We start from the raw sequence: 18,735 nt of genomic DNA, 5'->3' as shown, positions 1-18,735 counted from the left end.
TCGAGGTCGGACGCCACAAGTGCAGAGGTGGACGCAACCAGGGACCTGTCCCCTGACATTGCTGCACATCTCAGCTGTCAGGGCCCAGCTGGCCATAGCCTGAGGTATGTGGCTGCCCTCATTTGCCAGAAAATTGAGTTAAGAGTACCATTGGGCTGTTAAATGAAATAAGTTCGGCCGGGCGTGGTGGCTCAAGCCTGTAATCCCAGCACTTTGGGAGGCCGAGACGGGTGGATCACGAGGTCAGGAGATCGAGACTATCCTGGCTAACACGGTGAAACCCCGTCTCTACTAAAAAATACAAAATCTAGCCGGGCGTGGTGGTGGGCACCTGTAGTCCCAGCTACTCGGGAGGCTGAGGCAGGAGAATGGCGTGAACCCGGGAGGCGGAGCTTGCAGTGAGCTGAAGTGAGCTGAGATCCGGCCACTGCACTCCAGCCTGGGCGGCAGAGCGAGACTCTATCTCAAAAAAAAAAAAAAAAAAAAAAAAGAAATAAGTTCATAAGTGCAAAATAGTGCCTTGTATAGGTGAGTGATGAATAAACATTTGCTGCTGTATTCATCACTTCGACTCAGCTTCCCACTTCTACCACCCTTGGGTGGCAGCTCAGCTCCCATGAATGGCACAAAGGATATCTGAGTCCCCTCTTTCAAGACCATCTTCCCCACCAGAGAAGAATTCCCTAGGGGGAGCCGGTAAGACAGCAGGCAGGGCAGGGCTCAGGGGCTCTGAGCCTGGTGGCAGCTGCTGACTCCTGGAGGCTGAGTGCCTTGCTCCTTGCTTCTCCTGCTTGCTCTTGGGACAGAGCCCAAGCAGTTCAAGCTGAAGGCAAATGTGCCTTTCCCGGCACACCCCCCACTCCCCACCCCACCCCCGCTGTCTGTTTGCTGGCTGCAGGCCCAGGTGCAGAGGTGAGATGTTCATTTTCCGCATTTCTTTTCTTTTTTTTTTTCTGGAGACAGTCTCACTGTTGCCCAGGCAGGAATACAATGGCACGATCTTGGTTCACTGCACCCTCTGCCTCCTGGGCTCAAGCGATTCTCCTGCCTCAGCTTCCTGAGTAGCTAGGATTACAGGCGTCTGCCAACACGCCTGGCTAATTTTTATATTTTTAGTAGAGACAGGGTTTCACCATGTTGGCCAGGCTAGTCTGGAACTCCTGACCTCAGGTAATCCACCCATCTTGGCCTCCCAAAGTGTTGGGATTACAGGCATGAGCCAACACGCCTGGCCATTTTCTGCATTTCTTTTTCTTTTTTCTTTTTTTTTTGAGATGGAGTTTTATTCTGTCACCCAGGCTGGAGTGCAGTGGCACCATTTCGGCTCACTGCAACCTCCGCCTCTCGGGTTCAAGCGATTCTCCTGCCTCAGCTTCCCAAGTAGCTGGGACTACAGGCATGTGCCACCACGGCCGGCTAATTTTTTTGTATTTTTAGTAGAGACGGGGTTTCACTGTGTTAGCCAGGATGGTCTCGATCTCCTGACCTCGTGATCAGCCCACCTTGGCCTCCCAAAGTGCTGGGATTACAGGCGTGAGCCACGGTGCCTGGCCCCATTTTCTGCATTTCTAAGTGTGCTGGGAAGGAGAGGGAGGTGGAGGGGGCTCCCAGCCTGCTCCAAGAGCATATGCTACTGTCAGCAGCTCAAGGGTCATGGCCTGTACTTCCTGGCAACACAGGGCACATTTGTCCTTGAGATCTAAGCTGGGAGGCTGTCCACAGTTTGTTCATTTTGATTCTGACTGGGGTCCAGCCCCAGGGAGCTGGAAGGTAAAGCTCTCAAGGCGTGACATTTAAATGCTTGGAATGCTGCCAGCCATCTGTGCAGCTTGATTTAAGTGTTGGTGCTATTATCGATGCTATTCCACCAGGGAAGCAGTGTGGTAGTGAACAGCCTGAGCTGGGTTTGAATTCAGCCCCACCGCTTACCAGCTGGGTGATCCTAACCAGTCAATTGACAACAGTGATATCTCCTCCCCAATTTGTTGCTTTTTGTTTTTTGGAGACAGAGTCTCACTCTGTTGCCCAGAGGGGAGTGCAATGGCGCGATCTTGGCTCACTGCAACCTCTGCCTCCCAGGTTCAAGTGTTTCTCCTGCCTCAGCCTCCTGAGTAGGTGGGATTACAGGTGTGCACCATCATGCCTGGCTAATTTTTTTATTTTTAGTAGAGATAGGGTTTCACTATGTTGGCCAGCCTGGTCTTGAACTTTCTACTTCAGGTGATCCGCCCATCTCGGCCTCCCAAAGTGCTGGGATTACAGGCATGAGCCACCATGCCCGGCCCATTTGTTCTTTTAACAAACATTTGTTAAACTCACCTGTGTGCCAGGCAGTATCCTAGACACTAGGGTCACAGTGGTGAACAGGGTGGACAAAATTCCTGTTCTTCCTCTACCGGGGGAGACAGACCACACACAAAACCATGTGAGGGGCGACATAGCGTGGGGCTATGGCTACTCAGGAGAAGGTAATGTGTGAACTGACACATGAAAAAGCAAGCATGGGCCATCAGAAGAGTTTGGTGAAGGTTCCAGCAGAGGGCACAAAGGCCCCGAGGCTGGAAAGGGCCTGGAGATTGGTGTCTGTGAACCAGCAGGAAGGCCAGTGTGGCTGGGGTGGGAGAGCAGGAGAGGTGAGACCGGGGGCGAGGAGGGCAAATCAGAGGCCCATGCTTGGATTTCATTCAGGTGCCATGAGATTCCACCCGAGGGGAATGAGACCTCATGACATGGCTTCCGAATGAAGAACGGACTGAGCATGCGTGTGTGTGGGGAACCAGGAGAGGCCCTTAGGTTCCAGCAGAGCTCAAACTTCCAGCTTTCCAATGCTAAAGAACCAGCTCAGTCTCCTCGTGGCATTCCAGGTTCCAAGGGCCCCCTGTCTTGCTGTATTCCCATATATGTCCCCTCTACCCAGGTGGAGCCCTTCCCGTGGCCAACACCATGACAGCCTTACGCTCTTCATCCACCTGGGAAGGTGCCTCTCCAGGATTCATCTCCTGGTTGTGGGCGGGGTGGGGGTGGGGGGGAGTTCCAGAACAGAAGGAGGCACCAGAGTTCTTTCTTCTCCATGAGGGAGGGGGACAGCCCCTCCCTCCCCAGCCTGCAGAGACCTGCAGGGATGAGCTAGCAGCAGCACCAAGGCCTTGCCAGAGTCTTTGTGAAGGCACACCACTGGGCTACCATTTGCAAAAAGACAGGTGTGCTTCCTCCTCCAGGAAGCCTTCCTTCCAGGTTCCCCTCTACTTGCTTCCTACAGTGTTATCACAGCCCACAAGTTCTGTGTCCTATATGCCCCTCAACCCCTACCAATTTTGAAGGGACTCTGAACCCCCTTGTTGCTGTATGGACCAGGGACATAGTTGGGGTCTGTGTCCCTCTGAGGACATCCGAGATAACTGAGGAGTTCAGAAGGGAGTGCTCTGTTGCCCAGGCTGTAGTGCAGTGGCACCATCTCTGCTCACTGCAACCTCCGCCTCCTTGGTTCAAATGATTCTCCTGCTTCAGCCTCCTAAGAGACTGGGATTACAGGTGTGTGCCACCACGCCTGGCTAATTTTTGAATTTTTACAGGGTTTCGCCATGTTGGTCATGCTGATCTCGAACTCCTGACCTCAAGTGATCCACCTGCCTCAGCCTCCCAAAGTGCTGGGATTACAGGCATGAGCCAAACACTGTGCTTGGCAGGGAGTGCCCACTTTAGCACACCAGGAATTAGAAATTTCTCAAATCTTTCTCCCGCCCATCCCATCTCAGTGGGCCCATACTCCCCAGCTCCCACCCACCAGACCAGGGTCCCCCTCTAGCTGTTTCCCCATCCTGGAATCCTCCTTCCATCTTACCTCCTTCGGGCAGCTTCTATGACCACCCCCCATGACTCCCGCCCTTCCCTTCCCTACATCCCTGAGAGGGGCGCCCTGTATCACACACTCAGCCTGGCATAGACCCACCCGGGGGACTGTAACTCACCAAGCCTGTGGCTTCCTTTTCACCAGCCCCCGGTGCCGCCTCCACTGGGAGTGGGGGCTGAGGTGGTATGTCAGCTGCCGGCACAGCTTCTCCATGGCGCCCAGCGCATCGCCTTCCTGCAGAGGCAACCAGGGGTGGTGGGGCCCTGAGTGGCTGGGTGCACCAGTCTCAGCCCCCAGGCTTCCTGTCTCCTGGGTAAGAGCCCAGCTCCCCCAGGCTGAGCTGGGGGAGGCCCTGCTCTGTTGGCCTAGGGTGGGCACCCTAGGCAGACGGTAGTGGCTACAAACAGGTCTGCAGGATGGTTTTAGTTTTTGTGAATTAGTTGCTAGCACTGAAAAACAGATGTATGTAAGCCTGGATTCCAGGAGATTGGACAACAGTTGGCTGGAGCCAAGTGCCTGCTGACCCCCTGGCTGGGACTCATCATGGTCCCCGCCACTCCCCAATGTCCAGGGCTGCTCTGTGCATTCTCTTGCTCAGCAGATTTATTGAGCACTTACTGGGAGCCAGGCACTTGTTCTAGGAAGCTAGGATACGGCCAAGAACAAATGTTCATGTCCTTGTATTTCACATAGTAAAGAGGAAAGTGAGATATTTTTACCAGTGTCTCCCTCAGAAGTGAGAACAAATGAATGAGGAGGCCAAGTCTTTCCCAGCCCAATTCATTCACAGGCATTCCTGTCTGGCCGGTCGGCACTTGAGTTTGAAACGCTGGTGTCATAGGCTGAACTGTATCCGCTGACAATCACATGTTGATGTCCTAACCCCTAGTACCTTGGAATGCAGCTGTATTTGGAGACAATGTCTTTAAAGAGGTGACTACGTAAAATGAGGTCAGAGGAGCAGGCCCTAATCCTATATGACTGGTGTCCTAAGAAGAAGAAATGAGGACACAGACATGCAGAGGAATGACCACTGGAGGACATAGGAGGAGGAGGGACCGACAGACCTAGGAGACAGCCTCAGAAGGAAACCCCAGCCAGCCTTGGATTTCTGGCCTTCAGAGCGGTGAGAAACGAACTGTCTGCTGTTTAGACCACCAGTCTGTGATTTTTTGTTATGGCAGACACTGGGTTAAATGATGCAGCTGAAAGATGCTACAGACTCTGACTACATCCCTAGGAAAGTCCATCCAAGTCGTGTGGCCAACGACTCGGTGTGGGGAGGTCCGGCGCGTTAACCACGCGTAGTGGTCAGCATGGCGCCTGGCACAGAATGGGTGCTCAGTAGGCTGCTTTGTCATTACAATTCCCACACCCCTCTGCTAGCCGAAAACAGCATATTGAGTAGTGAAGAGCAAAGACCTGGGGCCAAACTGCAGGGATTCAAGTCCTGGCTTTGTCCCGTTCTGTGTGGCCCTGGACAATTGCTTGACTTCTCTGTGCCTCCAAGCCACAACTGTGAAGGGATTACAGTACAGACCTCCCAAGAGTTTCTGTGAGGATTAAACGAGTCACTACTAGTACAGTGCTTTGAATAGAGGCCAACCCACAGTGACCTCTCCAGGCACGCTCTCTAAGTGAATACCGGCACCTGCATGGGGAACTCTGGCAGGGCAAGGAGGGAAGACTACTTCTGCCCAGGCTTAGATTTGAGCTCAGCTTTGTTTTAATTTTATTTATTTTTTTGAGACGGAGTCTTGCTCTGTTGCTCAGGCTGGAGTGCAATGGGGCGATCTCGGCTCACTGCAACCTCCGCCTCCTGGGTTACAGCGATTCTCCTGCCGCAGCCTCCCGAGTAGCTGGGATTACAGGCACCCGCCATCATGCTCAGCTAATTTTTATATTTTTAGTAGAGATGGGGTTTCACCATGTTGGCCAGGCTGGTCTTGAACTCCTGACCTCAAGTGATCCACCTGCCTCGGCCTCCCAAAGTGCTGGGATTACAGGTGTCAGCCACCACGCCCAGGCTGAGCTCAGCTTTTAAGAGCGATGGGTTTGTGATTTCAGATGGAGAAAGAAAACGTGAGGCATCCCTGAGTGAGGAGGAAACAGTCTGCAGCAGGGCTTGGGGATGTGGCAGTCATAGGGTGTGTTACTGACATAAGGGCATGTGAAGGCCTGGGGCCTGATCACATCTGGTCCCTCCATGGTTCAAGCCACTGTCAGCCCTGCACACCAGACATCATGCAAGAAGGTTATGGAATTCCCACAGCACCCTAGGGCAGTAGATACTTTCATTATCCCCATTATGCAGTGGGGGAAATTGAGGCCCAGAGGGCTGGGGATGGGCCTGGGGCTGATGGGAAGGCAAGAGAAGGAGACTCTGAGGAAGGTGGACGAGAGAGAGGAGGTGGGAAGATGGGAGTTGAATTTCCAAAGGAGAGAGGCATCTGTGGAGGGACCCAGGAGGCAAAGGAGGGTCCGAGACTGAACTAAGCAGATTTGGAGGAGCCCCCTGGGCTCCAGTTCACAGCCCATCCCTACCCCTGCCCCCAGCTTCCTGGTGCCTGGCCGTCTGATGAATAAGCTTGTATCACCTGCCACTTGTGCCTGTATCACACTTGTGTGCTACACCTGTGTGTCACTCTTGTGTGTTGCAGATGCGGAGGCAGGTGAGCATCTGCCTTTACAGCTTCATTCCCCACCCCTGGAGCTGACACCTTTTGGTTCCTAGACTTGGTTTCTTGCTGAGCCTGGCCACACTACTGTGTGGGGGGAAGCAAGGTGGGTGAAGCAGGAGGAGCTGGTCATAGGGGCTGCAGGGGAGTCCCTGAAGGGGGCTGTTCCTTGGACTGGGAGATGGAGAGAGGGGTGGACAGGAGATGGAGAGCGTGACTCAGGGCCAGGCTATTGGAAGAGGCTGAAGGGACAGAGCCCACGCAGCTGACCGATATGCTGAATGGAGAAGGTGTGGGCAGGGAGGGTGAGGAGGGTCTAGGTTTTGGGCTTGGGACCTGAGTAGAAGTCAAGGGGCTTAGGACAAGAAGAGGGTGAGAAGGCAGGAGGGTGAGCCCACGTGGGGCCACAGTAAGTTTGAGGGGCTCACAAGACCTCCAGCTGTGGATGCCACTGGACTTACAGGGCTGGGGCTCAAGACAGGTCCAGGCTGGACATATTCATTAGTAAGATTAAACCCCTAGCCAAAGAATGAACCGAGCAGAAGGGAGAGAGGACACTGGACACACAGCGGTCAGAGAAGACTCCGTCAGAGCAGCAGGAGGAGCGGAGTCCGGACACCAAGGAGAAGAGTGGCTAATGGGGTTAGACCCCCACCCAGAGGCCACTGGGTCTCCAACAAGGAGGCCATGGCCAGCACAGGTTCAGGGAGAGGGGCTGTGGTGGGAGCTGACCTTGGAGCTCAAAGGGAGAATAGGGGCTGGGCACGGTGGCTCACACCTGTAATCCCAGCACATTGGGAGGCCAAGGTGGCCAGATCACCTGAGGTCAGGAGTTCGAGACCAGCCTGGCCAACATGGCAAAACCCCGTCTCTACTAAAAATACAAAAATTAGCTGGGCGTGGTGGCGGGCGCCTGTGATCCCAGCTACTCCGCAAGCTGAGGCACGAGAATTGCTTGAATCCAGGAGACAGAGGTTGCAGTAAGCCGAGATTGTGCCACTGCACTCCAGCCTAGGTGACAGAGTGAGACTCCGTCTCAAAATAAATAAATAAATAAAATAATACATAAATAAAAACAAAGGGAGAATAGGATGTGACACTGGAGATGGCCCATCTAGAGCTGTGCTTCTTCACCTTGGAATCTTGCACACTGGAATCTCAGGGGAGCTTTGAAGTTCACTGATGGGCCAGGTGCTGTGGCTCACTCTTGTAATCCCAGCACTTTGGGAGGCTGAGGCAAGAGGATCACTTGAGCCCAGGAGTTCAAGACTACCCTGGGCAATATAGTGAGACCTGCTCTCTACAAAAAAACAAAACAAAACAAAAAAACGAAGCCCAACATGGTGGCTTGTGCCTGCAGTCCCAGCTATCCGGGAGGCTGAGGTAGGAGGCTGTTGAGCCCCAAAAGTGAAGGCTGCAGTGAGCCGTGATCACACCTCTGCACTCCAGACAGAGTGAGACCTAGTCTCAAAAAACCAAACCAAACCAAACAACAACAAAATAACACTGATGCCTGAGCCACCCCAGTGATGGGCGGGTGGCTCAGGAACAGGGATTTTTTTTCTTTTTTTTTTTTGAGATGGAGCCTCACTCTGTTGCCCAGGCTGGAATGCAGTGGCGTGGTCTCGGCTCACTGCAACCTCCATCTCCCAGGTTCAAACAATTCTCCTGCTTCAGCCTCCCAAGTAGATGGGATTTACAGGTGCCTGCCACCAAGCCCGGCTAATTTTTTGTATTTTAATAGAGACAGGGTTTCACCATGTTGGCCAGGCTGGTCTCGAACTCCTGACCTCAGGTGATCTGCCCGCCTCGGCCTCCTAAAGTGCTAGGATTACAGGTGTGAGCCACCCCACCTGGCCACACGGGGAAGCCTCAGCTTGCGGAGTAGCTGGGATCACAGGCGCCCGCCACCACGCCCAGCTAATTTTTGTATTTTTAGTAGAGACAGGGTTTTGCCATGTTGGCCAGGCTGGTCTCTAACTCCTGACCTCAGGTTTCCCAGGTGATTCCCTAGTGCAGCCGAGGTGGAGAAGCACCAGTTCAAAGACCATGGGTGGGATCAGGTGGTCTGCCCAGCATTGCTCCTGGAACCACCCCAGGACAGAATGTTGCCAGTCTCCAAAGCTTAGAACTGAGCTCCTCAGCTGCAGCTCCTCCTTCAATCACTTCCCAGGGTTTCCAAAATCTGGGGCCGAAATCTCTGTCCACCCTCTCAGCAGGGGCAGCTGAGCCTTAAAAGAAGAGAACAGAGGCCGGACGCGGTAGTTCACGCCTATAATCTCAGCACTTCGGGAGGCCAAGGCGGGCGGATCACGAGGTCAGGAGTTCAACACCAGCCTGGCCAATATGGTGAAACCCTGTCTCTACTAAAAATACAAAAATTAGCCAGACATGATCGTGGGCACCTGTAGTCCCTACTCGGGAGTCTGGGGCAGGAGAATCACTTGAACCCAGGAGGTGGAGGTTGCAGTGAGTCGAGATCATGCCACTGCGCTCTGGCCTGGGAGACAGAGCAAGACTCCGCCACACACACACACACACACACACACACACACACACACACACACAGCAGAGGACAAGGGGGCATCACTGCACTGCCACTGCCACAAGGGGGCAGCCATGCACAGGGCCAGGCTCCGGATGGACGTGCATCTGCCACTATCAGGGAGAACGGAGGAGCCTTGGTCTCCTCACTGGCTAGACAGGAACAATAGATATGGACACCTCATAGAGTTGCCTTGAGACCACAAGTGAGCTGATGTTCTCTCTGGAGTGAGAGTTCCCTTCTGCTTGTCTGAACTAAGCTGACAACAGCTAACATGTACTGAGCAGCTGCGATGCATTGGGCATCTCCTCTGAGCAGTGTTTGCATGAACTTTTTGGAGCTCAGAACACAATTCCAAAGCATGGCACTGGGGCCAGCAGAGAGCTTTGAACTAAAGGAAATTGGAAAGCCTCAGAAGCAAAGTTTTTCTGCCCTTCTGCTGCCCTCCTGTCTCTAGCCCTTCTCCCCTAGAGTGAGTCAGAGAAACCAGAATTCTTCTTCCCCAAAGCAGGTCACAGAAACTAGAACCCCTCTACCCCAAAGCAAGCCATAAAACTAGGTAGGTCACTCTCTCCCTTCTGTCTTGAAGACCATTCCAGAGGGGTAGGAAGGAACACTGCACAGAGAGGCCAAGAAGAATCTGCGCAGACAGCCTTCCTGGGTCCCCTCAGCCTATCACCATTGGATCACACGCTTTGTCCAATCGCATTGCTACAAGCTGTGCACTCTTTACCAAACCTGAGTATAAAAATAGATAGCTGGCTGGGCACGGTGGCTCACGCCTGTAATCCTAGCACTTTGGGAGGCCAAGGTGGGTAGATCACCTAAGGTCAGGAGTTCGAGATCAGCCTGGCCACCATGGCAAAACCCCATCTCTACTAAAAATACAAAAAATTAGCTAGGCGTGCTGGCGGGCACCTGTAGGCCCAGCTACTTGGGAGGCTGAGGCAGGAGAATTGCTTGAACCCAGGAGGTGGAGGTTCCAATGAGCTGAGATCACACCATTGCACTCCGGCCTGGGCGACAGAGTGAGACTCTGTCAAAAACAAACAAACAGGCTGAGCGTGGTAGCTCACACCTGTAATCCCAACACTTTGGGAGGCAGAGCAGGCCCGAGACTAGCCTGACCAACATGGAGAAACCCTATCTCTACTGAAAATACAGAATTAGCCGGGCATGGTGGTGCATGCCTGTAATCCCAGCTGCTCAGGAGGCTGAGGCAAGAGAATCGCATGAACCCAGGAGGTGGAGGTTGAGGTAAGCCAAGATCGTGCCATTGCACTCCAGCCTGGGCAACAAGAGGGAAATTCGGTCCAAAATAAATAAATAAATAAATAAATAAAATTAAAATAAAAAATACAAACAAACAAAAAACCAAACGAAACAAAACAAAACAAAAAAAGACATCTTTCCCTAGGTTTTGGGGTTATTTCTTTCTCTCTTTTTTTAAAGAGATGGGAGTCTCACTATATTGCCCTTGCTGGTATTGAATTCCTGGCCTCATGTAATCCTCCTGCATCAGCCTCCCAAGTAGTTGGGACTAAGGGTCTTCATTTCTTTTTTCTTTTTTTTTTCAGTGACAGAGTCTTGCTCTGTCGCCCAGGCTGGAGTGCAGTGGCACCATCTCAGTTCACTGCAACCTCCGCCTCCCACGTTCAAGTGATTCTCCTGACTTAGCCTCCTGAGTAGCTGGGATTACAGGCGCACGCCACCACGCCCAACTAATTTTTGTATTTTTAGTAGAGACAGGGTTTCACCATGTTGGCCAGGTTGGTCTTGAACTTCTGACCTCAGGTGATCTGCCTGCCTTGGCCTCCCAAAGTACTGGTATTACAGGCGTGAGCCACTGTGCCTCACCTAAGTGTCTCCATTTCTGAAAACTCCCATGTTGTGTAAAACTTTGATTAAATAAATTTGTTATGCTTTTTTCCTATTACCCTGTATCTGGTTATAGGAGTGTCAGCCATGACCCTTATAATGAGTGAGGAAAGGTACCACACCACTCTGTTTTTAGACGGAGTCTTGCTCTGTCACCAGGCTGGAGTGCAGTGGTGCAATCTCAGCTCAGTGCAACCTCCACCTCCCAGATTCAAGTGATTCTCTTGCTTCAGCCTCCCCAGTAGCTGGGACTACAGGCACCTGCCATCCATGCCTGGCTAATTTTTTTTTGTATTTTTATTAGAGACGAGGTTTTACCATGTTGGTCAGGCTAGTCTCGAACTCCTGACCTCAAGTGGTCCACCTGCCTCGACCTCCCAAAGTGCCCTATGAACTCTTTATAGTCCCATACCTCACTACAACCCTATGAGACAGGTATTATTAATATCCCTGCTTTACAAATGAGGGAACTGAGGCAAAAAGAACTTAAATAGATGGGCAAGGCCGCCCAGCTCTAAAGTCAGCTAGCTCTGAGGCTGATGCTCCTAACCGCCATCTGCTGCCCTCCTTGTGAGAAATCCTGTCTTTGGCTTAGGTCAGCTCAAAGTGTTTCTATCATTTACAACCAGAAATGCCTTTAGTGAGACTGTCTCATGTTTTCCCAACTCTTCCACTTTTCAAGAACCCTCTAGGGCTCCCTCCTGCAGAGAACAGGACTAGGCAGGACTGGCCCAGAAGTGGAGGATTAAGAAGGTGGGGAATGGCAGGAGGGAGAGGAGAAGTAGGAAGAGGAGGAGGGAGAGGAGGAGAAAGAGGAGGAGGAGGAAGGGGAGAAGGAAGAAGAGGAGGAGGAAGGGGAACAGAAGGAGGAGGAGGAAGAGGAAGAGGAGGAAGAGGAGGAGGAGGAAGAGGAGGAGAAGGGGAGGAGGAGGAAGAGGAGGAGAAGGGGAGGAGGAGGAAGAGGAAGAGGAGGAGGAAGAGGAGGAGGATGAAGAAGAGGAGGAGGAGGAAGAGGAAGAGGAGGAAGAGGAAGAGGAGGAGGAAGAGGAGGAGGAAGAGGAGGAGGAAGAGGAGGAGGAGGAAGGGGGAAGAGGAGTAGAAGAAGAGGAGGAGGAGAAGAAGGAAGAGGAGGAGGAAGAGGAAGAGGAGGAGAAGAAGGAAGAGGAGGAGGAGGAAGAGAAGCAGAAGGAGGAAGAGGAGGAGGAGGAGGAAGAGGAGGAGAAGGAGGAAGAGGAGAAGGAGAAAGAAGAGGAAGAGGAAGGAGAGGAGGAAGCTGGACTTGACACTGAGACACACATACCCTAACTCCTCCAGTGACTGTAACCCTGAGAAGTAACCTGGGAGCCATAGGCAGCCACATTCCCTACCATGCGGCAGGGGAAGATCAGTCTGTGCAGAGGGAATGCAGAGGGAGGCAGGGTAGAGCAGGGAGGAGGAAGGAGGGACCTCTGCACTGTGCTTATCTACAGTTTTAGCACCTTGGTCTAACTTGGCTGCCTGTGGGCACCACAAGACACCTTGGTATCTGAGGGACACATTTTCTTCCTTGCTGGAGCCAGCCTGCCTGGGCTTCTGTTACGTGCAGCAGAATCCTAACCCACCCAGGAGGCGCAATGGCTGTGTGCAGAGTCAACTCTCTGCCGTCCTCCCCCGATCCCTGAAGAAGGCAGGAGTGGAATGTGGCACAGTCAAGGTGACTGTGAGTGCAGGTCAGGGCAGCAGCCTCTCCAGACCTTCCCAGTAAGGCTGCCCAGGTCCTGGGGCAGAGCATGTTTGAGGGGCTTCGCATTAATCTGTCAGGAAAGATGACATGCCGACCTGCAGGCTGACCTGGAAGGTGTCCCAGCACCCAACACTGCTCTGGCTGTCAGCCATTAGGCAATGATACCATCTGCCATCTTCACTCCCCAGGCACCTCTGTAACTGTTCCAGGACCCCGACAAGCACAGCCCTCCACTGCCCTCCATTCAAGGGTATCCCTCCCTCATTCATAAATTCATTCATACATTCATCAAATGTTGACTGTCCCGCTCATTATGCTGGACACCATTCCAGATGCAGAGACTGTGTGCCAGCTTTTCTGTTTCCTCTCGCCCCACAGTCCACTCTGCCCTTCTCTGCTCAGAAGGCTGGGCTCTAGAGACTGCGTCACTGGGCTGTCTTTCCCCTGGCTTCCTCTTGGGTTCAGCTAATGGGAGCAGTGGCAGCAAGACCAGAGGGCAGGAGGAGAGACAGATGGGGGGGTTTATTCTGATTCCCACACTTCGGCATGCGCAGCAGCCAGCCTCTAAGACAGCCTTGCAGCTCTTGGCTCCTGGCATCTGCGCCACTATGTAGCGTCCTTCCACACTGTAGCAGGGCTGGTCTGGGTGGGCAACAGAATCATCAGAATCAATAGAATGGCAGCAATGATGGTTTGTGACTTCTGAGACTGGGTCTTAAAAGGTATTGTGGGGGTTGGGCTCACACCTGCAATCCTAGTGCTTTGGGAGGCCAAGGCAGGGGGATTGCTTGAGGCCAGGAGTTTGAGACCCAGCCTTGGCAACATAGTGAGGCCCCCATGTCTATAAGAAAAAAACCCCCAAAACTAGCTAGGCATGGTGGTGCCTGCCTCTAGTCTCAGCTACTCAGGAGGGTGAGGTGGGAGGATCACTTGAGCCTGGTAGTTCCAGGCTGCAGTAAGTTATGATCACACCACTGCACCCCAGCCTGGGCATCAGAGTGAGACCCTTTCTCAAAACAAACAAACAAACACACAAAACAAACAAACAAAAAAACAAAGCCAGGCATAGTGGCTCACGCCTGTAATCCCAGCACTTTGGAAGACCGTGGTGGATCACCTGAGGTCAGGAGTTTGAGACCAGGCTGGCCAACATGGCGAAACCCCATCTCTACTAAAAATACCAAAAATTAGCTGAGTGTGGTGGCAGGTGCCTGTAATCCCAAGCTACTTGAGAGGCTGAGGCAGGAGAACTGCTTAAATCCGGGAGGCAGAGGTTGCAGTGAGTCGAGATTATGCCACTTCGCTCCAGCCTAGGTGATAGAGTGAGACTCTGTCTCAAAACAAAAACAAAAACAAAAAGGCATTATGGCTTCTCTATTATCACCTGTTGTGGGATAAGCCAGCTGCCATCATGTGAGGACACTCAAACAGTCCTATGGAGAGGCTACAGGGCGAGTGTGCCGCCCTGGAAGTGGACCTGCCAACTTCTTCTTCTTTCTTTTTTTTTTTTTGAGATGGAGTTTCGCTCTTGTTGCCCAGGGCTGGAGAGCAATGGTGCGATCTCGGCTCACCGCAACCTCTGCCTGCCGGGTTCCAGTGATTCTCCTGCCTCAGCCTCCCAAGTAGCTGGGATTTACAGGCATGTGCCACCACTCCTGGCTAATTTTGTATTTTTAGTAGACATGGGATTTCTCCATGTTGGTCAGGCTGGTCTCCAACTCCCAGTCTCAGGTGATCTGCCCGCCTCGGTCTCTCAAACTGCTGGGATTACAGGCATGAGCCACGGAGTCTGGCAGACCTGCCAACTTCTGCAAAGTCTTCTGACACCTGCAGCCCTGACCAATGTCTTGAGAGACCCAAAGCTAAACTACCTAGTTAAGCTGCCCCTGAAATCCTGACCTGCAGAGACTATAACAATAAATGTCTGTTGTTTTGGGGTAGTTTGCTATATGGCAATGGATAATGCAGCATGGCTCCGAACCAGGTGTTCTCACCCTGCCTCTGGCAATACAGCTTGTCCTCCTGTGAAACAACTTCCTACCGCTGCTGTCTCTGGATGTCTCAACATCCCCTGTTGACTTCCTTTATCCTGTCCTCAACCCTTTACTAAACTCTCTTCAAACTTCACAATGGAATATGTTGCCTCCTTCCCGCCTGGTGCAGGACAGAATTATGAACAAGACAGACACCCTTCCCTTCAGAGTTTATATTCTAGTGGGGAAAACAGAGCATAAATTAGCCAACAAGTAAATAAGCAAGGTAATTTCAGAGATGAGTAAGTAAAACAGAGAAATGAATGGAAAAATAAATTGGGCTCGAGACAGGCTGATCAGGAGCCTCCATGAGGCAGGCTTGTCAACGAAGCCCTCTTAGAGGCCGGAGGCTCAATCTGAACTCAGGAGAAGGAAGCTCAGACAGAGGAGGCTGGAGCAGTCAGAGGGAGCAGATGTCCTTAAGGTAGGAGAGGGTGTGGAGGTGTCAGGGGCAGAGGAGGAAGGCCCACATGCTAGAGCAGAGCTCGCAGGGCGGCAAGTAGGAGAGGGGAGCTCAGAGACTCAGGCAAAGCCAGATGAGGAGTTTGGGTTTTATTTGAACTACAGCACGGCCCCTCACTGAAGGATTTTCAGTGAGGGTCCGTGTAGTATCCAATTTACCTTTGGAATGAGCCCTCCGGTCTTGACACCTCTGTCCACAATGTCTAGACCCATAACGTGGGCAGACATGAACTCAGATGCAAATTGCTCTGACCAGGACATCCCGGTCAGCCCTCTGGGGTGGATGGAGGGGCTGCTCCTACCACCAGCCTGGGGACCTCCCACCCCTGCCTCATCCAGAGAGCCTCGCTTGCCAAATGGGCACAAAAGGGGCCCTCCAGGTCTCTGGGCTTCAGCAGAGCTCACCCACTCTGGCTGGCTCTGACTTTGTTTTGAGGAAAACAAAGTCCAGGTAATGAAGTGGTTTGAGGAAGGTTACACCATGCAATGGACTGAATGTTGGTATGTCCCCAAAATTCATATGTTGAAACCTAATTCCCAGGGTGATGGTATTCAGAGGTAGGGCCTTTGGGAGGTGATTAGGCCAGGGGGGTGGAGCTCTCACAAAGGGATTCGTGCTCCTTTGCCCATTTCCTGCCATGTGAGGACACAAGAAGGTGACCGTCTGTAACCCAGAAAAAGGTCCTTGCCAGTCACCAACCAGGCTGGCACCCAGATCTCAGACTTTCAGCCTTCAGAAGTGTGAGAGATAAATTTCTACTTTTGTAAGCCACCTGGTTACAATAATTGGTTACAGCTACCTGAATGGACCACAACAACCCAGGTGGGCACCCCCCGGCCCCGCCCTACCCAGATGGAAAGGGAAGATCAGAGGGCAGGAGTTCCCGCCCCTCCGCCTGGCCTCGCCTGGCCCTGTCTCACAGGGTCTCCCGATGGCCCTTACGCACTCCCTGGCCTGCCTCTCTCTCTGAGAGGGTGGGTCCTTCTTCCCACACAGGCCGTCCGTGAGGCAACCTGTGAGGGGCAGGTTGGGGAGGGAGGGGAGCTCGGCTGCTCCCACCAGGCCCCTCCTCCTGCCCCTTGGGCACTGACCGCCCAGGGACCCCCGGCCTGTGTCCTGCCCAGCTCTGAGTCACTGCATAGGCCCAGATCACACCCATGGTTCTCCTCGGAGGTGTAACCTTGCTCAGATCACTTGACTGAATTTTGTTTTCCCCAACTCAAAGATGGGCGTACACATAGCCCTCCGGTTTCCTTTTTGCTTTTTTGAGAGCCCCATTGCCTTTCGCTGTCTCATCTCTGAGCAACTCCATTCCTGCTCTAGGAAAGGCAGGGTCTGGCACCCGGCAAGGCCTCCTCACAGGTCTGACTCCCGTCCCTTCCCACCTCCCCAGGCAGAACCAGGTGGAACTGCATGAGAAGCGACAGAAGCGCCAGCCCCAGCCAGCGCCCCGTGGATCCTGGCAGCAATCAGGCCTCAAGGCTTCCTCAACACCAGCTTTCCTTCCCCTCCCGTTGGGCCCTGTATCCCGACCTTCTGCAACATTGTGCTCCTGACCCTGGCCAGCTCCCAGCCCTCCACAGCTGGGCCCCCACCTCAGAGCCTTCGTATCAGATAGCCCCAGAGTCAGAGAGAAGGCCCCTGACAAAGCCGCAGATGGAGCTCAGCCCCAGGAAACGCCTTTCCAGAGCAAGGCTCCAGCTCACTGTAGGACCACGGTCAAGTCTGTGTCCAGGCCGAGCGAGGGGTGGGCTTGGGAACCATCTCACTCCTGGCCTAGATCCTACACCAAAAGGAAAAACTTCCCTCCCGCACCTCTTCATCCTGCTCTGGTTTCCTGACTGCCAGAGGGGAAGCACTTCTTTTGGAAGCCACTGGAAATTGAGGGATGAGACAGAAAAAACCAAAGCAACAGAGAAGCGCTCAAGCGTGGAAATGTCCCCGCCCAGCCCTCCCCTTCCCACCGGGTCCAGCTGCATAGCCCCGGGGAAGCCTAGACCTGGAACTGCAGGAACAGGACAGAACCTCCCATCCAGGAGGGGCTGAGCGGCAGATGTGGAGCCTGGAGAGCCATGGAGCTTTCCCTTCCGAGCTCCCAGGGCCAGCAGGAAGAGGACATGAGTGAAGGGATGGGTGTGAAAGGACACTTAGCCTCAGAGGTGAACACATCTGGGAGTGGTGGGACTGAGGCAAAGTGGACAGCCCCATGCAGGGCCCCGGCCAGCTTTCTATGACACCTTTGTGCAAATAAGAAAAAGTTCACCTCCAGGGGGACACAGACTTGCACCAGGGCTCGTGGCTCGTAGAGAGAGGGCTGGATTTGAACTTTCCCCTTCCTCCCCTACCCCGCCACCCCTCTGTATGCATGCTTTTGTGCAAGGCACAACCTGTACAACTGTAGGTGGTGGCCTTGGCCCCATATAACAGGGATGGCTACTTAGCTCCAGCCCTGCAGAAATGAGGGCTTCATGTTGCTGGAGCTTCCAGTTTTTCAAGGGCAGCCGAATATAGGGATCATGTGAAAAATTCTGGTTTTTAAATGTTGGCAGTGAATTCACCCCCTGGGCCAAACAAAACCAATCTGTGCTGGTGGCGCCAAGGGAGAGCACCTCAGGCTCTTGGTGCCTGCAGGACGGGCTTGTCCTCCTTGGGCACAGAGCTACTCTGCCCTGAAAGGCACCCACCGCACACCCCGGGACCTGGCTGGCTCAGACCACAGCCACCCTACCGGCTTGGGACAGTGGATGTAGCGTGCCAGGCTGATGATGAGGTCATGTGTGATAGGGTCCACCAGGTTCCGGAAGCTGGCGTAGCGATACAGAACGTCATCTAGTGAGGTCGACTCCATGCCCAGGTCCTGCAAGAGCAAAGGATGCCCAGAGGTCAGGGCTGGCTGCCCCACCCAGCTCACCCACCATCCCCAGGAGAAGTAGGCACACGCCCCTGGAGGCAACTCTGCCTCCCAGAGCCCCAGTGGGGAGCGTCTGCAGAACTTCCCTCAGGGGCTGGGACAGGCCCCTCCTGTTTGTCTTCACCTCCAAGTTGAGGAGAGTGGGGACTGGCCTCTGCAGGCTCCGCAGTTTGTGTGGGTCCTGGCTTGTGGCCCTCTCCCAGGACAGCCTCTGACCTTTGTCTCTCTGGTTTTCCAGAGGAGGAAGCCAAGGGTGGCCCGCCTCGGTGCAAGCAGCTGCTTCTCCATCGTGGCAAAATTTGGAATTGACAAAACTGCCTTGTGACAGGATGGTTTATTGATATTTGTTTGTGTTTTCTTCCTGCTTCCGACGTTTTTACTGCTCCTTCTGTAGCTGATGCAGCCTGAGTGTTCCTTTGCCTTGGGGGTTTCTGAGTGGTGGGGTTGTAAGGACAGCCTGCCAGGCACCCAGAAGGAAACCTCACCAGGACTCCCTCAGAAAGGTACTGAGTGGAATCTTCCCGGTGGGAGGGGAGTAGCTTGGAGGCAAGTGACACTAAGTGTGGTGGGGCCGCGGCAGAAACCGCTGGAGCAGAGCTTCCCTGGGTCTGAGGGAGGAATTGGGTTTGGGGGCTCAGGACACACCACCCCAGA

At 53.4% G+C, this 18,735-nt stretch overlaps 1 protein-coding gene across 2 annotated transcripts in view; it reads right to left on the bottom strand.

The window, feature by feature from the left end:
* LRRC75A (leucine rich repeat containing 75A) overlaps positions 1 to 18,735 on the bottom strand; it is a 51,021-nt gene that overhangs the window by 2,654 nt on the left and 29,632 nt on the right. Inside the window, exons 2-3 of one of the 2 annotated variants that reach the window (XM_010387738.2) lie at positions 17,899 to 18,027; positions 3,969 to 4,084 (exon numbers count right to left, since the gene is read on the bottom strand). In XM_010387738.2, the coding sequence (XP_010386040.2) occupies positions 3,969 to 4,084; positions 17,899 to 18,027 (245 nt within the window). The remainder of the gene's footprint in view (positions 1 to 3,968; positions 4,085 to 17,898; positions 18,028 to 18,735) is intronic. The other variant, XM_030923283.1, reaches the window with a different exon arrangement.

The sequence above is a fragment of the Rhinopithecus roxellana genome, chromosome 19, assembly GCF_007565055.1.
Source record: "Rhinopithecus roxellana isolate Shanxi Qingling chromosome 19, ASM756505v1, whole genome shotgun sequence".
NCBI lineage: Eukaryota > Metazoa > Chordata > Mammalia > Primates > Cercopithecidae > Rhinopithecus > Rhinopithecus roxellana.
Note: the sequence above shows the minus strand (reverse complement) of the source record. Positions and strands in the feature narration are given on the sequence as shown.